At 46.5% G+C, this 21,014-nt stretch overlaps 1 protein-coding gene across 8 annotated transcripts in view; it reads left to right on the top strand.

The window, feature by feature from the left end:
* The window catches only part of MEF2D (myocyte enhancer factor 2D), a 146,296-nt gene that overhangs the window by 103,304 nt on the left and 21,978 nt on the right, over positions 1 to 21,014 (top strand). For 6 of the 8 annotated variants that reach the window (XM_083417365.1, XM_083417369.1, XM_083417364.1 and 3 more), the window contains 4 exons: positions 3,015 to 3,218; positions 13,854 to 13,991; positions 18,185 to 18,395; positions 20,024 to 20,080. In XM_083417365.1, coding sequence (XP_083273491.1) covers positions 3,015 to 3,218; positions 13,854 to 13,991; positions 18,185 to 18,395; positions 20,024 to 20,080 — 610 coding nt within the window. Of the gene's footprint in view, positions 1 to 3,014; positions 3,219 to 13,853; positions 13,992 to 14,147; positions 14,283 to 18,184; positions 18,396 to 20,023; positions 20,081 to 21,014 lie in introns of all 8 variants that reach the window. The other 2 variants (XM_083417367.1, XM_083417368.1) reach the window with 1 other exon arrangement.

Below are 21,014 nucleotides of genomic sequence, written 5' to 3'. Positions count from 1 at the left end.
TGGTATTGTTGCTGGTTTGTCGTGCAAGGCCTTTGGCTAGAACGATAAACTTTGATTGGTTGATACTTGAGCAGGGTTTGAAGATGGGGTGGAAAGACTTCCTGTGATGGGGGGGAGGCATTTGCAATCCAGATTTTTACCCTCAAGGTGTCTATGTAGGCCTTAACATTTCATTACCTTAAACACACACACACACACACACACACACAGATTTTGACACAGGAGCATGCCCCCAGTGTTCATTGCTGTGTATGAGTAATGCTCCTGCTGATTAGTATGTTCATGTGTTGCCTCTGAATTGGCTTTGCCCAACCTGGTGAGCTTCAGATGCTTTGCACTACCACTCCCAGACAGCACAGCTGTATGATGGTGCAGATGTTGAGAGCATGATTCTGCTGGCTGGGTCTAATGTGAGTGCTGATCCAAAATGTCTATTTTCTAAAGTTCCCACCTCTTTTTTTGTAGTTCTGTTTTCAACAGCTGCATACCAGGCAGGGATTCAACTGGCATACATTTCCCAGGCTTGAAAGCTCAGTGGTCGGCAAATCTCCATATGTCCTTCTGACCATCAGGGCAGCTGCTCCAAAGCATTATGGCCCCTCAGAGAAAGGCAGTGTGGCAATGTAGGGGGCACCCTCAGGGGCTAGTGTCCTTTGGAACTCCCTGCCTATTGACACCAGACATGTGTCTCCACTGAACTCTTTTTGGCAACTACTAAAAACATGTAGCCCACCCAAATATGTGGAATGTTGACAGCTGTTTTAATTATTTTTCAGAATAGCTATTTTTAAAATAATTTTACTGGTTTATTCTTTTTGTAAACCACATTGAGTGTCCCCCCCCCCTTATAATCAGGCAGTGTATAGGTTTTATGAAATTAAATAAGTTGTGTCCCAGTTACAGGAAATGTAAGCGTTCTTTAAAGAACTCCCCAATGAGGACAGGGTTGCAAGTACAGCAAAGTCTGAACAAACCAACATCTAAAGTCGAAAATCAGTCTAGGTCCAAGCAGGGAGTTAAGGTTAAGTACAGCCTAGCGAGACAGAGGAATTAGAATTGGGAACTGGGCGCCAGAGAACAAGAAGCCAGAGAGACCTGTGTTGCTTCCAGCATTTGGAAGCCTCAGGGGGGGAGGCCTTATTTACTCTGGCTACCACCTAACCCAGACCCTTACCACAGTTGCTGATAATGGAGGAGTATCAGGGATTGGTTGCTTGTGGGTGACCCCTTCCTTGCAAGTAGACCAACAACTTGGGTCTTTATTTTATTTATTATTGCCTTGATATCTAACATTTTCTCCAAAGAGCTCAAGGCGGCAAACTTAGCCCCCTCACCATTTTGACCTCAGAACAACCCCTCAGGTAGGCTAGGTTGAGAGGCAGTGACTGGCCCAAAGCTACCCAGTGGGCTTCATGACTGAGTGGGGATTTGAGCGCTGGACTCAGCAATCTAGTACTAGTCCAGCAATCTACCCACGACTCCATCCATACTGGCATACAGTGTCATGGCTCTTTGGCCTGGACCTGAAATTTTTTGTGCTCTCAAGGACTGGAAGACAGGCAGGCCATTCCACCTCCCCCTACTGGTGACTTCCTGCTGGAGCTTGTCCACAATGACCTTGCCTTCCAGGTCCCATTTCCCATGATACTACCCTCAGCATTGGATTCAGGATCATTGGTCAGTGGGATATCTGGGACAAAGTCAGGTGGGACAGTCCTTTTCATTGTCCCAGCAGCAGTAAAACGAAACAAAACAAGGGAGCCTTGATGGGGCTTCCCAAATGCAATTTCTAGGCTTTATTGAAGGGAGATTCATTTGCATAAAGCTTTAGCAATGTACTTTAGTCAAACACCTTTGAAATAATCCCGATACGACTACATGTACAGTATGTGCGTTGATAAAGATCACACTGAAACAATCTTGATGCAGCCGGCCTACCACATATAAAAAGATTGCTTCCCCCGCCCTTTTCGTAGTGTTCTTCAGTGCATTGTTAATGTGGAGATGAAAAGACTTGAAAGAATTCAAAGCTGCAGCAAGCTGCCCACGCACCACACCTCAAGAAATTTAGGTATGAAATATAGGTATGAAGCAGAGAATTCCTAATGCATCAGTTCCGCTTCCGAATCACCTAGGGTGTAAGTGGGGAATATTGCATACGTCTTCCTGATTATAATGCTAGTGTTTTCTAATGTTAGTTTTGCACAGTTGTACCTGCTGTTTGACGGAACTGCAGCTGTTTGACCGATATACCAGCATGTCACGCTAAATTTCATTCACACCATTGGGTGTGAAGTGACACAAGAACCAACATCAAGGGACAATGTCACTGCTCCCCCACCCCTTCCGCACATGCCTGATTCTGTTCCCCCATGAAAACAACACGACATAAATATATATGCTGGTGTACTTCACTCCTGCTATTTTCTAGGTCAGAGGGACTGCAAATGGACATTTTCTAGAATCACATGACACTGAAATGAGCACTACACATGAACTATATTCTGGAAGCGGCTTTTGCACTGTGAGAAAGCTCAAATATAATCTGGAAATTACCAGATAGGGAAATGTCAGGGAACTGGAATAAACTGTTGTGTGCATGTTGTGTCTCATAGAGTGTTGGACTAGGATCTGGAAGACAAGGATTCAAATCCCCACTCAGACATGAAGCTCACCCAAAGGTGACCTTGGGCCAGTAACTACTTCTCAGCCACACCTACCTCACAGGGTTGTTGTGGGGATTAAATAAGGAGTGGGAGAGCCATGTACTCCACCTTGACCTTCTTGGAGAAGAGGTGGGATAAAAATGCAAATAATAGTAATAACACATAAGTGCAGCCCTGGGTTTGTTTTTGACACCAAAACCAGAAATTTGGCTGAGAGAAATTGTGGAAGTATCTCTATGGCTACCCCCACCCAAAATAATTTGTGATATCTGCCATTCAGTTTTGTTGAGTTATCTGTTGCTGTCTCCCAATTTGACCTTCCTTGCTTTCTTGACTTGCTTCCCGCAGGTGACATTCACCAAGCGGAAGTTTGGACTGATGAAGAAGGCCTATGAACTGAGTGTCCTCTGCGACTGCGAGATTGCCCTGATCATCTTCAACCACTCAAACAAGCTGTTCCAGTATGCCAGCACCGACATGGACAAGGTCCTCCTCAAATACACAGAGTATAACGAACCTCACGAGAGCCGGACCAACGCGGATATCATTGAGGTACGGCGTGCTGCCCGCAACCTGTGGGTTCCCAGCCTTGTTGAGCTAGCAAAGCATTTGCCAGTGCAATACCCCAATCTGTTGGGATGGTCTGTCTTTGCTGTTGACAGCTCAGTGTTCTAGCTTTAGGTGGTGTGGTGCCTTCCAGGTGTTTTGGGCAGTTGGAATCCAAAATGGCCACACTTGGAAGGACTGGTAGAAGTTGCGTTCCAAAATGGCCTCTCTGGCTGGGGGCTGATGGGAGTTGGAGTCTAACAACATCTGGAGGGCACCAGACTGGGGAAGGTATCTCATTAGTAAGATCTCAAAGCAGCTGGCACTACCAAGGCACAAAAGATGAAGACAATATGGGAAACCCCAAATTTACAGGGAGGTAGCATTCCAAGGCATCACACGCAGCAGTGAAATTATGTACATTCAAAACACCCTCTAAACCACTGGAAATGGTTGAAAAACCCTTTAGAAAACCAGCAGCACTTAACAGATGCCAAACTCTGCCAAACTCCCACCACCTCCTTACTCCAACTTAAAACTCTCCACAGGCCTCAACTGTTGGTGCAAGGGTTGGTGCAACATGTACAGCCCATGTTGTTTTATGGATAATATCTGGTTCCTATGGATAAAGGAAGGGGAAAGCTGTAGCGTCTCAGACAAGTGTTGTAGGTCGAGCACTTGCTTTGTACACAAAAGATCCCAGTTCAATCCCCAGTATCTCCAGGAAGGACTGGTAGCAAAACTATACAGTGGTACCTTAGTTTAAGAACAGCTTAGTTTATGAACAGCTTGGATTAAGAACGCTGCAAACCCAGAAGTAGGTGTTTTGGTTTGTGAACTTTGCCTTGGAAGCAGAACATGTTTCGCGTCCTGTTGAGTGTAAATTGAGTCCCCCGCTGCTATGGGAAAGCACACCTTGGTTTAAGAACATTTTGGTTTAAAAACGGACTTCCAGAACGGATTAAGTTCATAAACCAAGGTACCACTGTATTTGAAACACAAGGGTCTGACTAAGGCCACATTAACACCATACATTTTAGGCAGTATACCACCAGTTTAAACAGTCATGGCTTCCCCCAGTGAATTATGGAAGCTGTAGTTTGTTAAGGGAGCTGAGAGTTGTTAGCAGACCGCTATCGCCCTCATAGAGCTACAGTTCCCAGAGTGGTGGAACAATCTCTCTCTCTTCGTAGAGAAGTCTGGGAATTGTAGCTTTGTGAGGGGAATAAGTCTGACCAACACGAGTCTGACCAAACTGCGGGAGGCAGTGGAAGACAGAAGTGCCTGGCGTGCTCTGGTCCATGGGGTCACGAAGAGTCGGACACGACTAAACGACTAAACAACAACAACAGCTCTTTAATAAATTGCAGCTCCCAGGATTCTTTGGGTGAAGCCATGAGTGATTAAAGTGGTATCATAGATCTTTAAAAGTACAGTGTGAATGTGACCTAAGTATAAGGCAGCTTCCTGTGTTCCTGTGTCTGGGGCAGAAACACTTCCAGGGTAATTGCGGCAGTAGGCCAGAGGTAAAATGTGAGTCTGAAGTGAGGGCACCCTGCGGCAGAGACTGGCGGAGTCTTAGTCCTCAGCCTCCCAGGTGGCCGCCTGCCTGCCCCCTTCCTGCTGCTTCTCCCCCTCTTTTTTCTCTAGCGGATTTGCAAGCACAAAAGGTTTCGTTCCTGCCTGCGCTACGTTCCAGAGAGTGGGACAGAGCTGAGATTGGAGCAGTTGCTTTGTCACCTTTCAATGAAAAACTGTGTGTGGGCAGCTCCCTTTTATGCTTGGCAAGATTTAGACAAATGAACGGTTTGGCTGGGTAATTATTGACATTACAAGTGAGCAGAAATTAAGGCACGCAAAACCTTTAGTCATTCAATTTATCTGCTCGAGACGGCATGGAATAGGACAGCGGTGGAGAGTGTGCATGTGGGGGGGGGCAGGAGTAGACATTCCAGGGAGGGTCACCTTTTGGGGGTGCAAGGAGCACATTTCTTACCAGGTTTGCGCATATTTTTGCAGTAAATACATTGTTTGTAATATATGTGTGTGCGTGTGCATTCCTATATCTATATATTGCATTAACATTGATTTGCAGCAGATGGAATATATGAAGATAAAAATAATGGCTATCAATTCAAAATGCTGTTTTTTAACTGAAGTTCTTTTGTCATACTTTGTGAACCATGAGGCCTCCTTCTCTGGCAATTGTCCTGGGGTTTTGACAACCTGGGTTTCCTCAGCCCTGATGTCGAACCACTGCACCGTACTGCCTATGCCTTTGTCAGCAGGGAGTGTTGCCCCATCCCCTGTAGTCAGCTGGAGTCAGGGTGGATGCCAGCTGCCTCGGCAGGGTGGGCCTCTTTAGACCACAGAGTCTGCTGTTCAATTCCACTGCTAGCCACCTAGGGTAGAATAGATGGGAGGAAGCAAATGATACTTGAATGTCCCAGAGCCCAGCCGTTGTGTCTCAGGGTCTGCTTTGCATGGGGAAGATTCCGTGTTTAACCCACAGTGCCTTCAGTTCAAAAGATCTTGGTTGGCTGGGCTGGGCTGGGCAAGATCTGAGACGCATACATTTTCAGGCTGGATGGGCCACAGCTTTGTAGGCCAGGAGCTGGGAACCCCTTTCAGCCTGTGAAAAGCAGTATGGGCAGTCTTCCGGGAACCACATGGCACTGGTGGGTGGGACCAGAGGTGAAAGTGGGTGGAGCAATGGAGTATTGATTAATTTATGAATTGCCTTTTACATGTCTGCTTCAAGGCGATTTATAGAGAAAATAAAAATGGCTTTAAAAGTTTTTAAAGCAGCAAAAAAAAGCAACTTGAAAACAGGTTTTAAAACAGTTCAAAGTGAATGCCTTTCCACCCAGCTGGAAAAGGTTGTTGAAACAAAAATGCTTTCATTTGCTTCTGGGTAAGTACAGATAGTGTGCATCTGCCATATCTCAACAGGAATGCTTTTTCACGGACAAGGGCAGCTGCGCCAAAAGCCCTGCTCAAAGGTGCTGTGTAGTGGGCTTCTGAGATTTTGGACATGACTCTTTCCTTGGTACAATAGGCTGCATTCCAGCCATGGAAAAGTTAGGAGGTTTTTGCACATGCATACACCTACCTCTTTCCTTCATTCAAGCAGCTTAGAGGCATTATCACAGCTTATGTGCACATACAAGCCATGCAAAGCATAAGAACGTCATACAAGCCCTGCTGGATCAGGCCAGTGTCCCATCTAGTCCAACATCCTGTTCTCACAGTGGCCAGCCAGGTGCCTGTGGGAAACACTGGATCAGGATCCAAGCGCAAGAGCACTGTCCCCTCCTGTGGCTTCCAGCAACTGGTACTTGGAAGTACTATTCCCTCCATCTGTGCACCTAAGGAAGGAGTGGAGCAGGGTTGACGCAGGAACATGGCCTGGTAGAGGACCACATTCAGCCCTCAGATCTGAGGTTCCTGACCTTTGATGTATTCCTTTGCCCAGTGGTATTCACTTCTCTTAGTGTACCATACTGAACACATTTGTCTTGGCCCAAAAGCATCACCAGCACCCGGAATGGTGTCTCCCTGTCCTCCTCACGGTATGAACTCTCCAAATGCTTTGAGTCCTTGGCACTGGGAGGAACCCTCTGTGGTTTACCATGTGAGACTGCCTCCAAAGATGTTAACTGAGCACAGGCTTCTGGGCTCTGATTTTTCATGCCAATACTTGCACCCTTTGTGAGCCTGACACATATGTTTATTCTCAGTGAGTCTCAGTGGAGTCTGCAGAGCTGAATCCCACACCTTGCACCTTTCATGCAAATGAAACACATTTGCTTTTATCTTCATCCACTGAAGCTGAATGTCGGAAAATTCAGGACAGATACAAGAAAGCGCTTCTTCACACAGCACATAGCTCAGCTATCGAACTTGCTCCCACCGGAGGTAGTGATGGCCACCAACTTGGATAGATTAGACAAATTCATGGAGGATTAGGCTACCAGGGTCTATTAGCCATGATGGCTATGCTCTGCCTCCAGGTTCAGAAGTGGTAATGCTTCTGAATACCAGTTGCTGGAAGCCACAGGAAGGGAGAGTGCTGTCCTGCTTGCAGATTCCCCCCCAGGTATCTGGGTGGCCAGGGAACAGGATGCTGGACTAGCTTGGACATTGGCTAGATCCAACAGGTTCTTTTCATGTTTCTGTGTTCAGGTTCAAGGAGCCAAAGACTTGTGTTGTTCCCAATAACTGGGAGTCTAAAAAAGAAGGCCTTACATGGTGTGGCCTCCCAGACCACACTCTAACCACACTCCCTCAGGAGGATACTCAATGCTGGTTCTGGGGGACCTTGCCTGCTCCCCAAGGTCCTTGGTTGTGTGTCTCTCCATGTTGGGTTCATCCTCTGAGGAGTCCATCTCCCGTGCTGGGTCAGGGCTAGGCCTGCCATGAGCAGGCCTCTGGTTCTGTGGTTCTCCTCCCAAAAATATCTGACCTACTTTGTCTCCTGTGATCGTTTTGCCCTTCGCTTCTTATACGGTTCCCTATTGCAACCTCCACCGCTGTTTGTCAGCCAAAGGAGGCTCTCATCTGCCTCACACGCGAGAGGTTGCAGCTGCCGTGATGTTACACATAGCTAATTCTCGGGGCTTTGCTCTTGCCTATTATTTTTCCGTTCTGAGATGTAGGGCCAGAGGAAGGAGGAGGAGAGGGAAGTCCACTGACAATTAGGGCTTGTGCTCTCCACACAAAGTGCTAAGCAAATGGAAGACCGATTTAAAAATACAGTGGTACCTCAGGTTACATACGCTTCAGGTTACATACGCTTCAGGTTACAGACTCTGCTAACCCAGAAATAGTACCTCAAGTTAAGAACTTTGCTTCAGAATAAGAGCAGAAATCGCACGGTGGCAGTGCAGCGGCAGCAGCAGGCCCCATTAGCTAAAGTGGTGCTTCAGGTTAAGAACAGTTTCAGGTTAAGAATGGACCTCCGGAACAATTTAAGTACGTAACCAGAGGTATCACTGTAAAACAAATGCCCTGTCCGGAACATGGGAGATGATTGTCCTATTTCAACTTTTGGTAAAATGAGAGCATTGGCTGTTGAAATACAGGTGGGTGCGCGCTTAGGAGATTCTAGAGCCGCTGTAATTGTTTACAGTAGCCCTCCCCAGCCTAGTGTAGTTCAGATGTTTTGGACTACAACTCCCATCAGCCCCAGCCAGTGTTGCCGTGGAGTTTGAATCCAAAATGGTTGTGCTTTCTGGGCTGATGGGAGTTGATTTGCTTGTATATTGTGTTTCTTACAATAATTAGACAAATATAACAATCACAAGTATAAAACAATAAAAGTGTAAAAACAAAGTAGTATTATTATTATCAATGTATACCCACCTTTCCTCCCAAAGGAGGCCAGGGAGGCGATATAAAAATAATACAAACTTCTAAAACCAGTTAAGAATAGTTCCAATACAGCTGCAGCCTTGCATGAAGATCCCCCCTGAAAAGGCTTTTCAAAGGTCTTCATCAGGCACTGAAAAGATAACAGAGGAATTGCAAAGGGTCAGTGTCACCATTCTAAAAGCCCAAATTGTACTTCGAAACATCTGGAGGGCACGAGGTGGGGGAAAGCTGGTTTAGGTGATTGTTTCTTGGGTTTCTTTTTTACATGACTGATTATCTCAAGACTTAATGAGTCCTTTGCTGGCTTCAGCTTCTAATTTGATTACACCAGTGTTTCTTGACCTTTTCTAAATTTGCATCTCCTCCCTCCACTTCAGAGATCTTCCGCAGATCTTGAAATGCTGGGGGCCTCCTTGGCTATACCCACTTGACTCTTCTACCCTTGTGCCACCTCTGAATCCACTATCTGGACACTTAAGGCAAGACCATCCAATGATGACTTGCCCAAAGTGCCTGCAGGAACCCTTTCTACAACCCTGTAAGGGAAGCCAGAATAGAAACATAAAAAGAGCTCTGTTAGAGCAGATCAAAGTTCCAGTCTAGTCCAGCACCCTGTCTCTCAGAGAGTCAGACAGAGGATTCTGGGATTCTCCCAAAAGCAGGGTGTTACGGCCATCCCTTGTGGCTTGTTCCCCAGCACCTGGTATTCAGTGGTAGACTGCAACGGGACGTGGAAGTTAGCTATCACGAATAATTCTGTCAGCTTATATAACCCTTTTCCTGCAAAGATCCAAGATTCTGCTGCTGGGTCAGACCATCTAGGCCAGCAAACCCTTTGCCAAAGTGGCTAGCAGATACCTCTTCCAGGAAGCCCACTCACAGGGCAAGAAAGCGCCAACCCTCCACCGCAGTCTTCCCCCACCCCACATCCCTCTGTCATCATCCCCTTATCACAGATGAGGATCGTGGCTGAGAGATTTATTTAATCCATTTATATCCTACTTCTCCACAAGATTTGAGATGGTTTGTTTAAGGTCACCCAGTGGATTCATGGCTGAGGGGATTTGACTTCAGCAAAAGCCTGGTGCCAGCAGTAGCCCAGGTCAGGCCCTGGCCTAAGGACCCAGTGGCTCAGAAGGGGCTCCTCAGTGGCCTGGCTGTGCTCTCCTCTCTGGGTGCCCCGGATGGCTGTTTTAGCCACATACTAAAGGTGCCTGGTGGTGACATAGGGTGAAACAAGTCAACCTGTGGTGTGGTGTGAATCCAGTCATGGGATACCAAGGACCCCAGGGGTGCCAGAGCAGTTGCGAGTGCTCAAAGAGCCTCACCATCCAAGCACTAGAACATTCTGCAGCCCCTCTTTGTCTAGGAGCTGTTTCCACCCTGAGGGCTACGTTTCCTCATGAGCAACCTCCTAGAGGCTTCATCGGAGTGCTTGGCGTGGCCAAAAGTGGATGGAGCCACAAATTTTGCCTTTGGAAAGTAGGCAACGCTTAAGCCACACACAACTCAGAGAATCCTGCATACCCCCTCTCTCCATCCAGGCACATTCAGAGGCAACTTCACAGTGCAAGGACACATTCCAGCCTGGCAAAAAGCACTTAAGGAAGGGGTCGGACAGCATCAGGTTAGGGGTGTGGCCTGGGAAGAGGCTTGACCTTGGGGTGACTCCCAAGGGCCACATAGAGATGCCTGGGATACGCCACATTTGTCCCATAGACCTGAAGTTCACCAACCATGGTTTAGAGCAGGGTTTCCCAAACTTGGTCTGTTTTTGGACTACAATTCCCATCATCATTGTTTGCTGGTTCTGCTAGTTGGGAATGATGGGAGTCCCAAACTGCTGGAGACCCAAGTTTGGGGAATCCTGATTTAGAGTGATCCTCATTTCACTTCCTCTCTGTAAGGGAGGATTGACTGAAAGGTAGAGATTTGCTAGCTCACGGCTGGGCAGGGATTTGCATTTGGGCCTTCCCCATGCACCACACAAGCTGTGTAGAGATGGAAAAGGTTCAGAAGAGGGCAACCAGAATGATCAGAGGGATGGAGCGATGCCCCTATGAGAAAAGGTTGTAGCGGTTGGGACTTTTTAGTTTAGAGAAAAGGTGAGGTAGAGGCGACATGGTTGGCGCTTATAAAATGATGCCTGGCATGGAGAAAACTTACGGACATCCAATGAAGCTGAATGTTGGGAAATTCTGAACAGAGAAAAGAAAGTACTTCTTCACACAACACGTTGTTAAACTGTGGAACTCCCTGGCACAGGAGGCAGCGATGGCCACCAACTTAGATGACTTTAAAAGAGGAATGGACAAAGTTTTGGAGGCTAAGGCTACTAGCCACAATGTCTATGATCTGCTTCTACAATCAGAGGCAGTAATACTTCTGAATACTAGTTGCTGGATGCACAAGAGAGGAGAGAGTTCTTCTACTCGCGCCTGCTTACAAGTTTGGCCTCTGTGGGAACAGGATGCTGGACTAGATGGGCCATTGACCTGACCCAGCAGGATTCTTCTGGTGTCCGTATGGTCTTATATCTGTTGCTGCCTTAACAAAAGCCCCTGAGCCCCCCAAATTCCCATGTGGTGAGATCTAGGAAACGGCAGGCCGCCCCTTCTTTTGCTTTGTTTTTGCTTGTGTTGACACTCTGCTCAGGTTACTGACATAAAAGTACTTTGCGTCTTTCTGTAGCAGAGCATGTTGCTTGTAGTGACTGCCAGCTGGAACGGGCTGGATCGGCCCGGCCGGAGCTCCCTCCTTCCGACGCCAAGCCAGCTGCTCAGAGACCCGGCCGGTGGCAGGCCCCATTAGCAGGGCCTAAGGAATCTGCAGTCTGCGTTGCACATGGCTGAGCCCTTATCTGCTGCCCCAGGCTGAGCTACCAAACACTGGCTGTCCCTTGTGCCCAGAGAAAGACAGACAGCTGCGGAAGTTGGACGGTTGTTAACTGGCTCTCATACAGTCTTCTGTGGTGGTTTGCAAAGTAACAGGAGCCATTTAAAAAACGGAGGTGTGTGGAGAGAGGGAGAGATGATTCTGATGAGGAGCCTACAACCTGAATTTCTATGCTGAAGATTCATAAGAAGAGCCTGCTGGATCAGGCCAATGGATCCATCCAACTCGGCCTTCTGTTCTCACAGTGGCTTCTCTTCCCTTCTCTTATCTGTTCTTTATCCGTGCATCATTTTATAAACTTGTATAAATCCATTGCTTTCCACGTCTCTTCTCAAAGTATTAGGATCATTGTGCGGTATACATTTAAAACAGTATTGTGCAACTTTAAACAATCATGGCTTCCCCCAAAGGATCCAGGGAGCTGTGGTTTGTATAAGGTACTGAGAGTTGTTAGGAGCCCCCAATTCTCTTCACGGAGCTACAAGTCCCAAGAGTTCCCTGGGAAGAGGAACTGAATGTTGAACCACTCTGAGGACTCGAGCTCTATGAGGGCTCCACCTCCTTTGAAATCAATGGGTTCTGCGCATGGAGAAGCGCCATCATGCCCATTCATTTCACTGGGCCTTGAGATTTCCTGCTGAGACAAAAGCAGTCAGGGTTCCCATTTCTAAAAATGATTCCTAGCCCCATTTCTGAAACTGCTGAGAGAAAGAGGAAATAGGGATAGGGATTGATTAATAACGTTCATTAATTTCAGTGGGTCCACTCTGAGGATGACTAATGTTGGATATAACCCATTATTTCCAAATCTTCAGCTATACAGCTATATTAGCATATGCATTTTTCATGCATTTCTTTTTCTTTGGTGAGGTACAAGTGGCTGGCCTGGTCACATAGACTTCTCACTTCGGTTTTGAGCTAAAATGGTTACCGTAGTTAGGAAAGTCAGGGGCGGGGAAGAACTTTATATTTTCTCTTTTACTCATGCCCCTTTCAGTTTCTTATTGGCATGGAAAGAGCCCAAGACTTCCAGGAAACATTGCAGCGTTGACTTTTTAAAAGAAATTGGCAAGTGATGATCCCATAATATGGGCTAATTGCTTCTGGTATTTTGAAAATACAATGATTAAGTGTGGCTGAGGAAAGCAATCTTCAAATTGGCTGCCACGCGTGGAACCAAAACTTCTTAGACACGGTATTTGATGGAGGTTTTCTGCCCCAGCTCTCCGAGCCCGGTCTTAATGATGCAGATCCAGCATGCATATGAAATGTATAATTGCTCTTCTTCATAGTGGTAGGTGACCCTTGAGAGAGAAAAGTGCAATCCTCTCTCACAGTTCATTAGTGCTTGAGTAATTCTGGAAATCTAAGATCACTGCAAATCCCCAGTATCAGCGTCTTAAGTCTCCAGTTAATTCCACCTCTGGAGATTTATGGTCCCTGGTTCAAACTAGCTCTGCTATTAGCTGCTTCAGAAGCCAGTGGTGACCTCAGAGCTAGAATCACTGTAGTTTGGGGTTGCAAAACATCTGAAGCAGCTCAGTTTGGCTCACTCCAAACCCTGATGTAGGATGCTTACAAACCATGGCTCAGCAAACTGGAATAAAATATGGCGTTGTGAAGGGAATTTGCAAATAGTGGTTTTATGTGAACCCTAGTTTGGCACCACATGTGAACTGACAAACCAGAGTTACTGTTGTCACACTTTCCCTCCAGGGTTGCTGCACCTAAATATGGGAATGTCAAGTAGATGGAAAATGAAAGCAGACAAGCCTTGGTACCGGTTTTGCCTGTTGTTTGTTTGGAAGTTCAGCCTGTGATCCGGAGTTCTAAAACCTGTAGTTACTACAAGCCATGGTCAAGGTGGCATCTGAACTGATCCAGTTACATGGTGGCTCCCACTCCTTCCTGCCATCAACATACTTGGCCAATCATAACAGCGGGACTTGTCATCATAGCAACCATGCTAGCCTGATTCATACATAACGCTAAGCCTTGGTTTCTTAAACTATGGTTTGTTTGATCATGTGAACCCTATCTAACAGCTTAACTAGGGTTTATTTACTGCTCGCAAGCTACAATCTGAAGCCATTGCTCATTTTGGGCTTACAAACCTTTGTTTTATTTGAACTGCGGCTTGGTGTTACATGAGAACTCAGCAGCCTTCCTTTACTGTGGTTTATTTTGCAAGAAAACAAACTGATTGTTGGAGAAATTAGCCATGGTTTATTTGATCACCCGTTGGACAGCTTGAGGTTGCTTATTAAACAAACCATAGTTTAGTGGTCTGTGTGAACCAGACCACTATCTCTTCATCACTCTCCACCTCTGGTTTTATCTCTGGGCCTAAACTTCTCCTGGTTGTGCTTTCAGACATTAAGAAAGAAAGGTTTTAATGGTTGCGACAGTCCAGAACCCGACGGGGAAGACTCCATTGACCAGAGCCCTCTGATGGAAGACAAATACCGTAAAGCCAGCGAGGATCTTGACATCCTGTTCAAGCGCTACGGTGTAAGTAGCTGGCCACCCCAGGCAAAAAATTCTTCATTGTCTCTTTTTTTTTTTTTTTTTGTTCGTTCGTTTGTTGGATTTATCCCTCCCCTCCCAACCCAAACTACCTTCTCCCCCCACCCTCCCCCCACCCTCCCCCACCCGGCCACGTAACAGGCGCTGAACAAGAAGCATAGAGAGTGTGAGAGCCCTGACGGGGACGACGTGTTTACGTTGACGCCTCAGACGGAAGAGAAATATAAAAAGATTGATGAGGAGTTTGATAAAATGATGCAGACTTACAGGCTCACAGTGAGTAACAGCTGGTGGCCTGCCAACGCCTCCCCCTCCCACCCGCCCCATGGATAGGGCTGCCAACCTGCCCGATATTTCTTAATAATACGAATAACAGTCCTGTTGAAGTGGCCTAAGCGCTGGTCAAGCCGCTTGTCCTGAATGCTGATGGCCTGGCCTGGATTTCTTACTCGGTTTTAGAACACAAGGAAGCAAACTGAGGAAGATGGGGGCTAGGAGAATTTTGAGATTATTTCCCTTCTTCATATAGTTAACAAAAGAAAGCAATCTTGCAGAAGCAGCAAAAAAGAGATGGCACCCTTCCAGGGAAATGGTTCTGCACATGCTTGCTGTCTTAATGGTGAGGCACTCTGCACATGCTCAGAGGTACCAGGACCATAAGCCAATGTAGTTGTGGCGACATATATAGTTATATATATACATATATAGTTGTGGCTATATATATAAAATAGCCAGTTCCCTTCATGAAGGAATTGCACTCAGAACATGCCCAGATGCCAGGATTTTTTGTTTGTTAAGCAAAAGTTGGCTGCCCTAACCCATGAGGGAGGGAAAAAGAATATTATGGAGGGGGGAATCTTGCATGGTTTGGCTTTCACAGAGCCTCAGCTAATTTGCACCCCTAAAGCAAAAGAGACGGTTAGGAGAAAGTCCCTCTGACACCCAGAAGTCAATGTGTACCTGGTTGCTAAGGTACTGGACAGTGAGGGATGCTTAGTTACGCTGAGGCCTTCCTAGGCAGCGCTGTGAATTTGTTTGGAAATGCTCTCTTGAAAAATACTTCTGAAGGACAGGCCTTAGTATAAACCTCTGAAATACAAACCTCTCTCCCATCCCCTCAGCATAGGAGTGGGATGAGGATGTTTATTTTATTTTAAACATTTCTATTTATCTGTTTCCCACCCTCTTCCACAAGAGCAGCCTTCCTCAAGCCGGTGCTCTGCAAACCTCTTGGACTCCAGCACCGAGCAGCCCTGGCCATTAACCATGCTGGCTGGGGCTGAGGGAAACTGTAGTCGAAAATGGCTGTGCCGGCAGGAGATGTAGTCTTAACAACACCTGGAGGGCACCAGATTGGGGAAAGGATCTCATTAACAGGATTTCAAAGCAGCTAGCACCAGTGAGGCACAAAGGATCAAGACAATATCCAATAGTGTGATGAACTATTCTAGGGAAAAGCTGAAGCTTTGTTTGCTCCCTGCACCAACAGTGGACTAGCTAATAGATTTAAACTGGTCCAGTGCCAATAGCTGGACAGTGCTAGCATCTATAAAAGGTGCAACAGAAGATTTATTAATCTATTAATCTCATTGTTTGAGGTTTGATGGCTCCATTCTTCAGGGGAGGCGGTGGAGAATAATCCTTATACAATCCTTACTTCAGAAGTGTCATATGAAGCTACCAACACACACATGTCAAATAATCACCCTGTAAAAAGCAAGAACAGAGCACCAATAATGATTCAGTCCCAACAAGGCAGCATTTTTTTAAAAAGGGAAGGAAGAGGGTGCAATCCGTGTGACGTTAAATCCACACGCTTCAGACCCTTTGGGTTCAGCATGTGCTTCTCATGAGAACTAACCCCAAATCCTTGGCCAAACTAACCTGTAACCCAAGTACAGCTCCCGCATTCTCAGGATTTTAATTTGCCTTGTTGGTGTGGCTAAATATGTACCTGGCTGACTAAATAAATCCCCAAGCACTTCTGAGAGATGGACCAGGCCCTGCCCCGCCCAGGTCTGGGACTTTCTTGAGCAAGTCAAATGTGGTTTCTGAGCAGAAAGACTCAGGGGATTCTCTGGTTGCTGTTCCATAGGAGAGCGATCTCTCGACATTAAGCTGCCTAATGCAAGGTGAGACCTTTGGTCTATCCAAGCAAGGCACTGTTTATTACAGCCTTCACCGCACTGGCACCCTTCCAGAGGTTTTGGACTACAGCTGTGCTGGCTGGGGTTGATGGGTGTTGTAGTCCACCAACATCTGGAGGTAACCAGGGTGGCTAAAGTCTGGTCTTCTCTGATGGCAGGACCTCTCCAAGGTCTTTCCCCCACATTGCTACCTGAGATTTTTAAAAAATACTTTGCTGATGAGTTATGGCCTTAACCCAGAGACTCGTGTCTGAAATTTCCTGGAACTCCTTGCCCGCTAAGCCAGGAGTTGTGATCTTGAGGTGATGATCCCAAAACAGTTGCTTCTGAATCCTCATTGTTCGGCACACTTTTCTGACCTTGTGCTCTGAAATAAGACCCTCCTTCCCTTTCTCTAATCTTCCCTTTTCTTCGACTTCTGTGGTATCTGGCTAAGATACAAATAGGCAGGCAATCTTTTTCACCTCAAGGGCCACATCCCGTCATGGGCAACCTTTTGGGGGCCGCATACCAGTGGTGGGCATGGGCAGAAGCAAAAAGTGGGTGGGCCAGAGGCAAAAGATGGGTCGTGTGATGGATGCAACTCTCATCTCTCCACAGTAGGCTATAGTCATGCAAAAGTTAGAGGTTTCCACACAGAGCAATTTCTCCATCCTCTGTCCACGCCAGCAAGACACATTTTCACAGTTCAAGGACATACTCCAGCAAGGCAAAAGCACTTGGGGAGGGCGTGACACAGGGGTGGAGAGCCTGTGTATCATGGGGAGAGTCTCATGAGCCCAGTGGGGATGGCTGGAGTACCGCCATCATCCTATAAGGCTGATGTTCCCCACCCCGATCTAGGAAGTCCATTTCTGTTCCTTTCAATGACACTAAGCATCTTTTCAACTCCCCTATGGACCAGTGGGGAAAGAGGCAGGCAAGAATTGACACATTGGTTTCAGTGCACCCTGCCCTCAAGTGGCAATCTGATGTTGTGGGGAGATCTGGGAGCTTGTGCTCGAGTCCTGCTTGTGAGTTTCCCACAAGCATCTGGTTGCTTGCCGTGAGAACAGGATGCTGGACTAGATGGGCCATTGGCCTGATCCAGCAGGCTCTTCTTATGTTATTAAACAGATGTTCCTTCAGGCAACACATTTCGGTTACCATCTTTGCTGGGGGCACTGCAGAACCCGGCCCCACCCCATATTTTTTACATGTGCTATTACACGATGTGGGGAATCCATTTGAAACTGCTCCCATCAAAACACTGCTGAGTTTCATGGTGTCCTCAGTGAAGATTGTAATCAAAACATGTCAGGTAAACAAATGATAATTTACTATAACATACAACACCCCCTATGGTGCTCTAAAGGGCAACATTTGCACCATACATTTAAAGCACCATGAAACATGTCTTCACCCAAAGAATTCTGAGAACTGCAATTTGTTAAGGGTGAGTTGTTAGGGGACTGCACTTCTCCTCCCAGAACTTCAATTCCCAGGGTTGGTTTAACAACCATTCCCTCTTAAGACAACCAGTGTGGTGTGGTGGTTAGAGTGCTGGACCACGACCTGGCAGAACAATCAATCCCTTTTCATAGGGAACTCTGGGAATTGTCATTCTGTGAAGCAAATTAGGGTCTCCAATACCTCTCAGGACCCTTAACAAACTACAGCTCCCAGAATTCTTTGGGGGGGAAGCCATTATGTTTTAAAGTGTTATCATGGTGCTTTAAATGTATGGTGTGAATGTGACCCCCAACTGCTTTGGACTACATCTCCCATCAGCCCTGGGTGGGTGGGGCTGATGGGAGATGTCATCCATTATGCCTGGCAGGCATCTGGTTGGTGAAACCTGCCTTTTCAGGTTCTCTGTTCTTGTTCCTGGAACAGTCCAGGGGTAGTGGCTGATAACAGAAAGCATCCAGCTGGAAGCCTTGGCTCCAATATGCACTTGTGGTCTTGTGAATGCTGCTTGCCAAACCTAACACCAAAACCCCTTCCTATCAGCTTCCTATTTTAAACATGCTTCTCTCTCTCTTCCCTCAGTCTGCAGTTCCGGCTCCAAATTTTGCCATGCCTGTTACGGTTCCAGTGACCAACCAGAACACCCTGCAGTTCAGCAACCCAGGAGGCACCTTAGTGACCCAGTCCCTCGTGACCTCCTCCTTGACTGACCCGCGCCTCCTCTCACCACAGCAACCGACCCTCCAGCGAAACACAGTCTCTCCGGGCCTCCCGCAGAGGCCAGCCAGCGCAGGTTCGCTCTTTATTTATTTAGTTTTATTTACAAAAGTTTCTGCATCGTGAACTCTTTGGCGGCGGTGGCAAGTGGGGAGGGGGGGTGTATCATGGTGGTGAACATCAATTAAATTGCATTCATAAAACAAATACCAGATATTTCACAGATCATTATTATTATTATTTATTGAATTTATAAGCCTGCCCTTCCTCCCCAAGAAACCCAGGGCAGCAAAGAAGATGGACCATTTAAAACAAAAACAAAGCAAACATTTTAAAACAGATAAAAACATTCTAAAAGCAGTTATATTTAAGAACATTGAAAATCAATTACCATTAGATCAGCTTAAGACATCAACATTGTATGTGATAACTGAGATGTGTGTTTTCTGGTTCTGCACTCTTCTCATGAATATACTATGTTTTAGCTGTTTTTAAATCTGAATTTTAAATTGTTGTATCTCGCTCTGGGACCTCTTGGTGAATTTCTTCTTCTTCTTCTTCTTCTTCTTCTTCTATTCACCAGGAGGTCCCAGGGCAGTTTACAACATTTTAAAATTCATAATTTAAAACAGTTAAAACATATTATATAATGTTTAAATTATTATTTTTCAGCATTTTATTAATGTTTTTGGGTCAACATGTTTTGTGTTTTACTTTGATACTTCTTCCATATATATCTGTGACCATAGTAAATGACCAAAAAGATTATCCATATCTGGTTTCACAAATGGATGAGAACATCAGAAGGGTCTGGCTGCTGGATCAGACAAAAGGACTCCCTAGTCCAGCATCCTGTCTCTCTTAAGTAGGACATGAGAACAATGTCCCTCTCCTGCTTGTGATTCCTAGCAACTGTATTCTGTGACATGGGTACTGAAAAGTTTATAAAATTATGCCTGGCATGTAGAAAGTGTCTAGAGAAAAGTTCTTCCCCTCTCTTGTAACACTTGAATTCACGAACTTCCAATAAAGCTGAATGCTGGAAGATTCAGGACAAGGAAGTCTTTCTTCACACAGTGCATAGGGAACCAGGCAGAGGGCCTTCTCGGTAGTGGTGCCCACCATGTGGATTGCCTTCCCATCAGATGTCAAGGAGATAAATAACTATACAGTTGTTAGAAGACATCTGAAGGAAGCCCTGTATAGGTTTTTAGTGTTTGATTTTTAAAAAGGTTTTTATATCTGTTGAAAGCCGCCCAAAGTGGCTGGGGCAACCCGGTCAGATGGGCGGGGTACAAATAAGGTGATGGTGGTGGTTGTTGTTAAACTATGGAACTCACTCTCACAGGATGCAGTGATGGCCACCAACCTGGATGGCTTCAAAAGAGGGTTGTATAAATTAAGAGAAGGCTATCAATGGCTGCAAGCCATGATGGCTATGCTCTGCCTATACATACAGTAGGAGGCAGTAATGATTCTTAATACCAGTTGCTGAAAACCACAGGAGGGGAGGGTTCTCTTGTTCTTGAATCTTTCTTGTGGGTTTTCAGCAGGCATCTGGGTGGTCACTGTGAGAACAGGATGCTGGGCTAGATGAGCCCTTGGCCTGATCCAGCTGGCTCTGCTTCCATTCCTCTGGATCAGCATGTTGGAATGTGGCGGAACGTCAAGTCTAACTCCCTTTGCCCATATTCTTCTCTTTAGGGGCAATGCTTGGAGGAGACCTCAACAACACAAATGGAGCCTGCCCGAGCCCAGTAGGTGAGTAGAGGCAAAGTGGAAGCTTGTTGTTCCAACAGCCAGATGTCAGGAAAAGGGTTCTGGAGAGCCTTCCCTTGGATGGATTGTGGTGGGAAGGTTGTTGGCCTTGGGTCCAAGCCATTCCATGCACAGGGACAAGAAAGGGGGTGACTGGGAATGGGGGTCCCACGTAGATGAGGCCCACGCAGCAAACTCAGCCCAGGGTCAGTGTGCAAGCTGCATCCTGGGCGCTGTGACTATAAGGGAGCAGCAGAGCTTTCAGCCCTTGTGATAGAGGAAGGAGCTCCAAGCTTAAAGAGCCGAAATAGAACTTAATGCAGTTTGGGGTGTAATGACTCATAAGGTCACATGTTGATCTAAGGAGCTGCTGATCTATGTGGGTGACACAGAGCAGCTTGAGAAATTTCACATCGCAAGCGAGTAGATGGCAGTGGAGTCAAGGAGGCCTCTTGATGGTTTTCTCCTAGGGCTGGTCATGCAGAGATGCGTTTCAGTGTCAGCATCTAGGAGCCAGCTGCTTATGCTCCCCAAAGTGGGCCTTGAGAAAGCTTGGCCTGGAGAGCCCCAACCTTAGGCCCTCCAGACCACTCTCACTGGCCCCCAGAACTCTCTCCAGGTCACATCCCTCCCCAGCCCTGCTTTGTACCTTCCTTGAGTTTCTTTGTCTGGCTGGAATGGATGCTTGTTTGGTCAGAGGAACGTAACAGAGAGCTGGGACTGTGTGTGTAGAAATTAGCCCATGCTACAGAGGTAACCTTCACATTAGTGGCTCCATCCACTTTTGCCTCTGGTCCTGCCCAGCGCTGACTTGTGACTTCTGGAAGGTTGCCCAGAAAAGAGTCCCCCACCCCAAAATCAGGTAATTATGTCAGTTAATTAAACAAAATAAATCACACAATATATTCTCATTTAAAAACTATAACATAACAGTTTA

This window comes from Podarcis tiliguerta (assembly GCF_965153285.1).
Source record: "Podarcis tiliguerta genome assembly, chromosome: 16".
NCBI classification, from domain to species: domain Eukaryota; kingdom Metazoa; phylum Chordata; class Lepidosauria; order Squamata; family Lacertidae; genus Podarcis; species Podarcis tiliguerta.
Note: the sequence above shows the minus strand (reverse complement) of the source record. Positions and strands in the feature narration are given on the sequence as shown.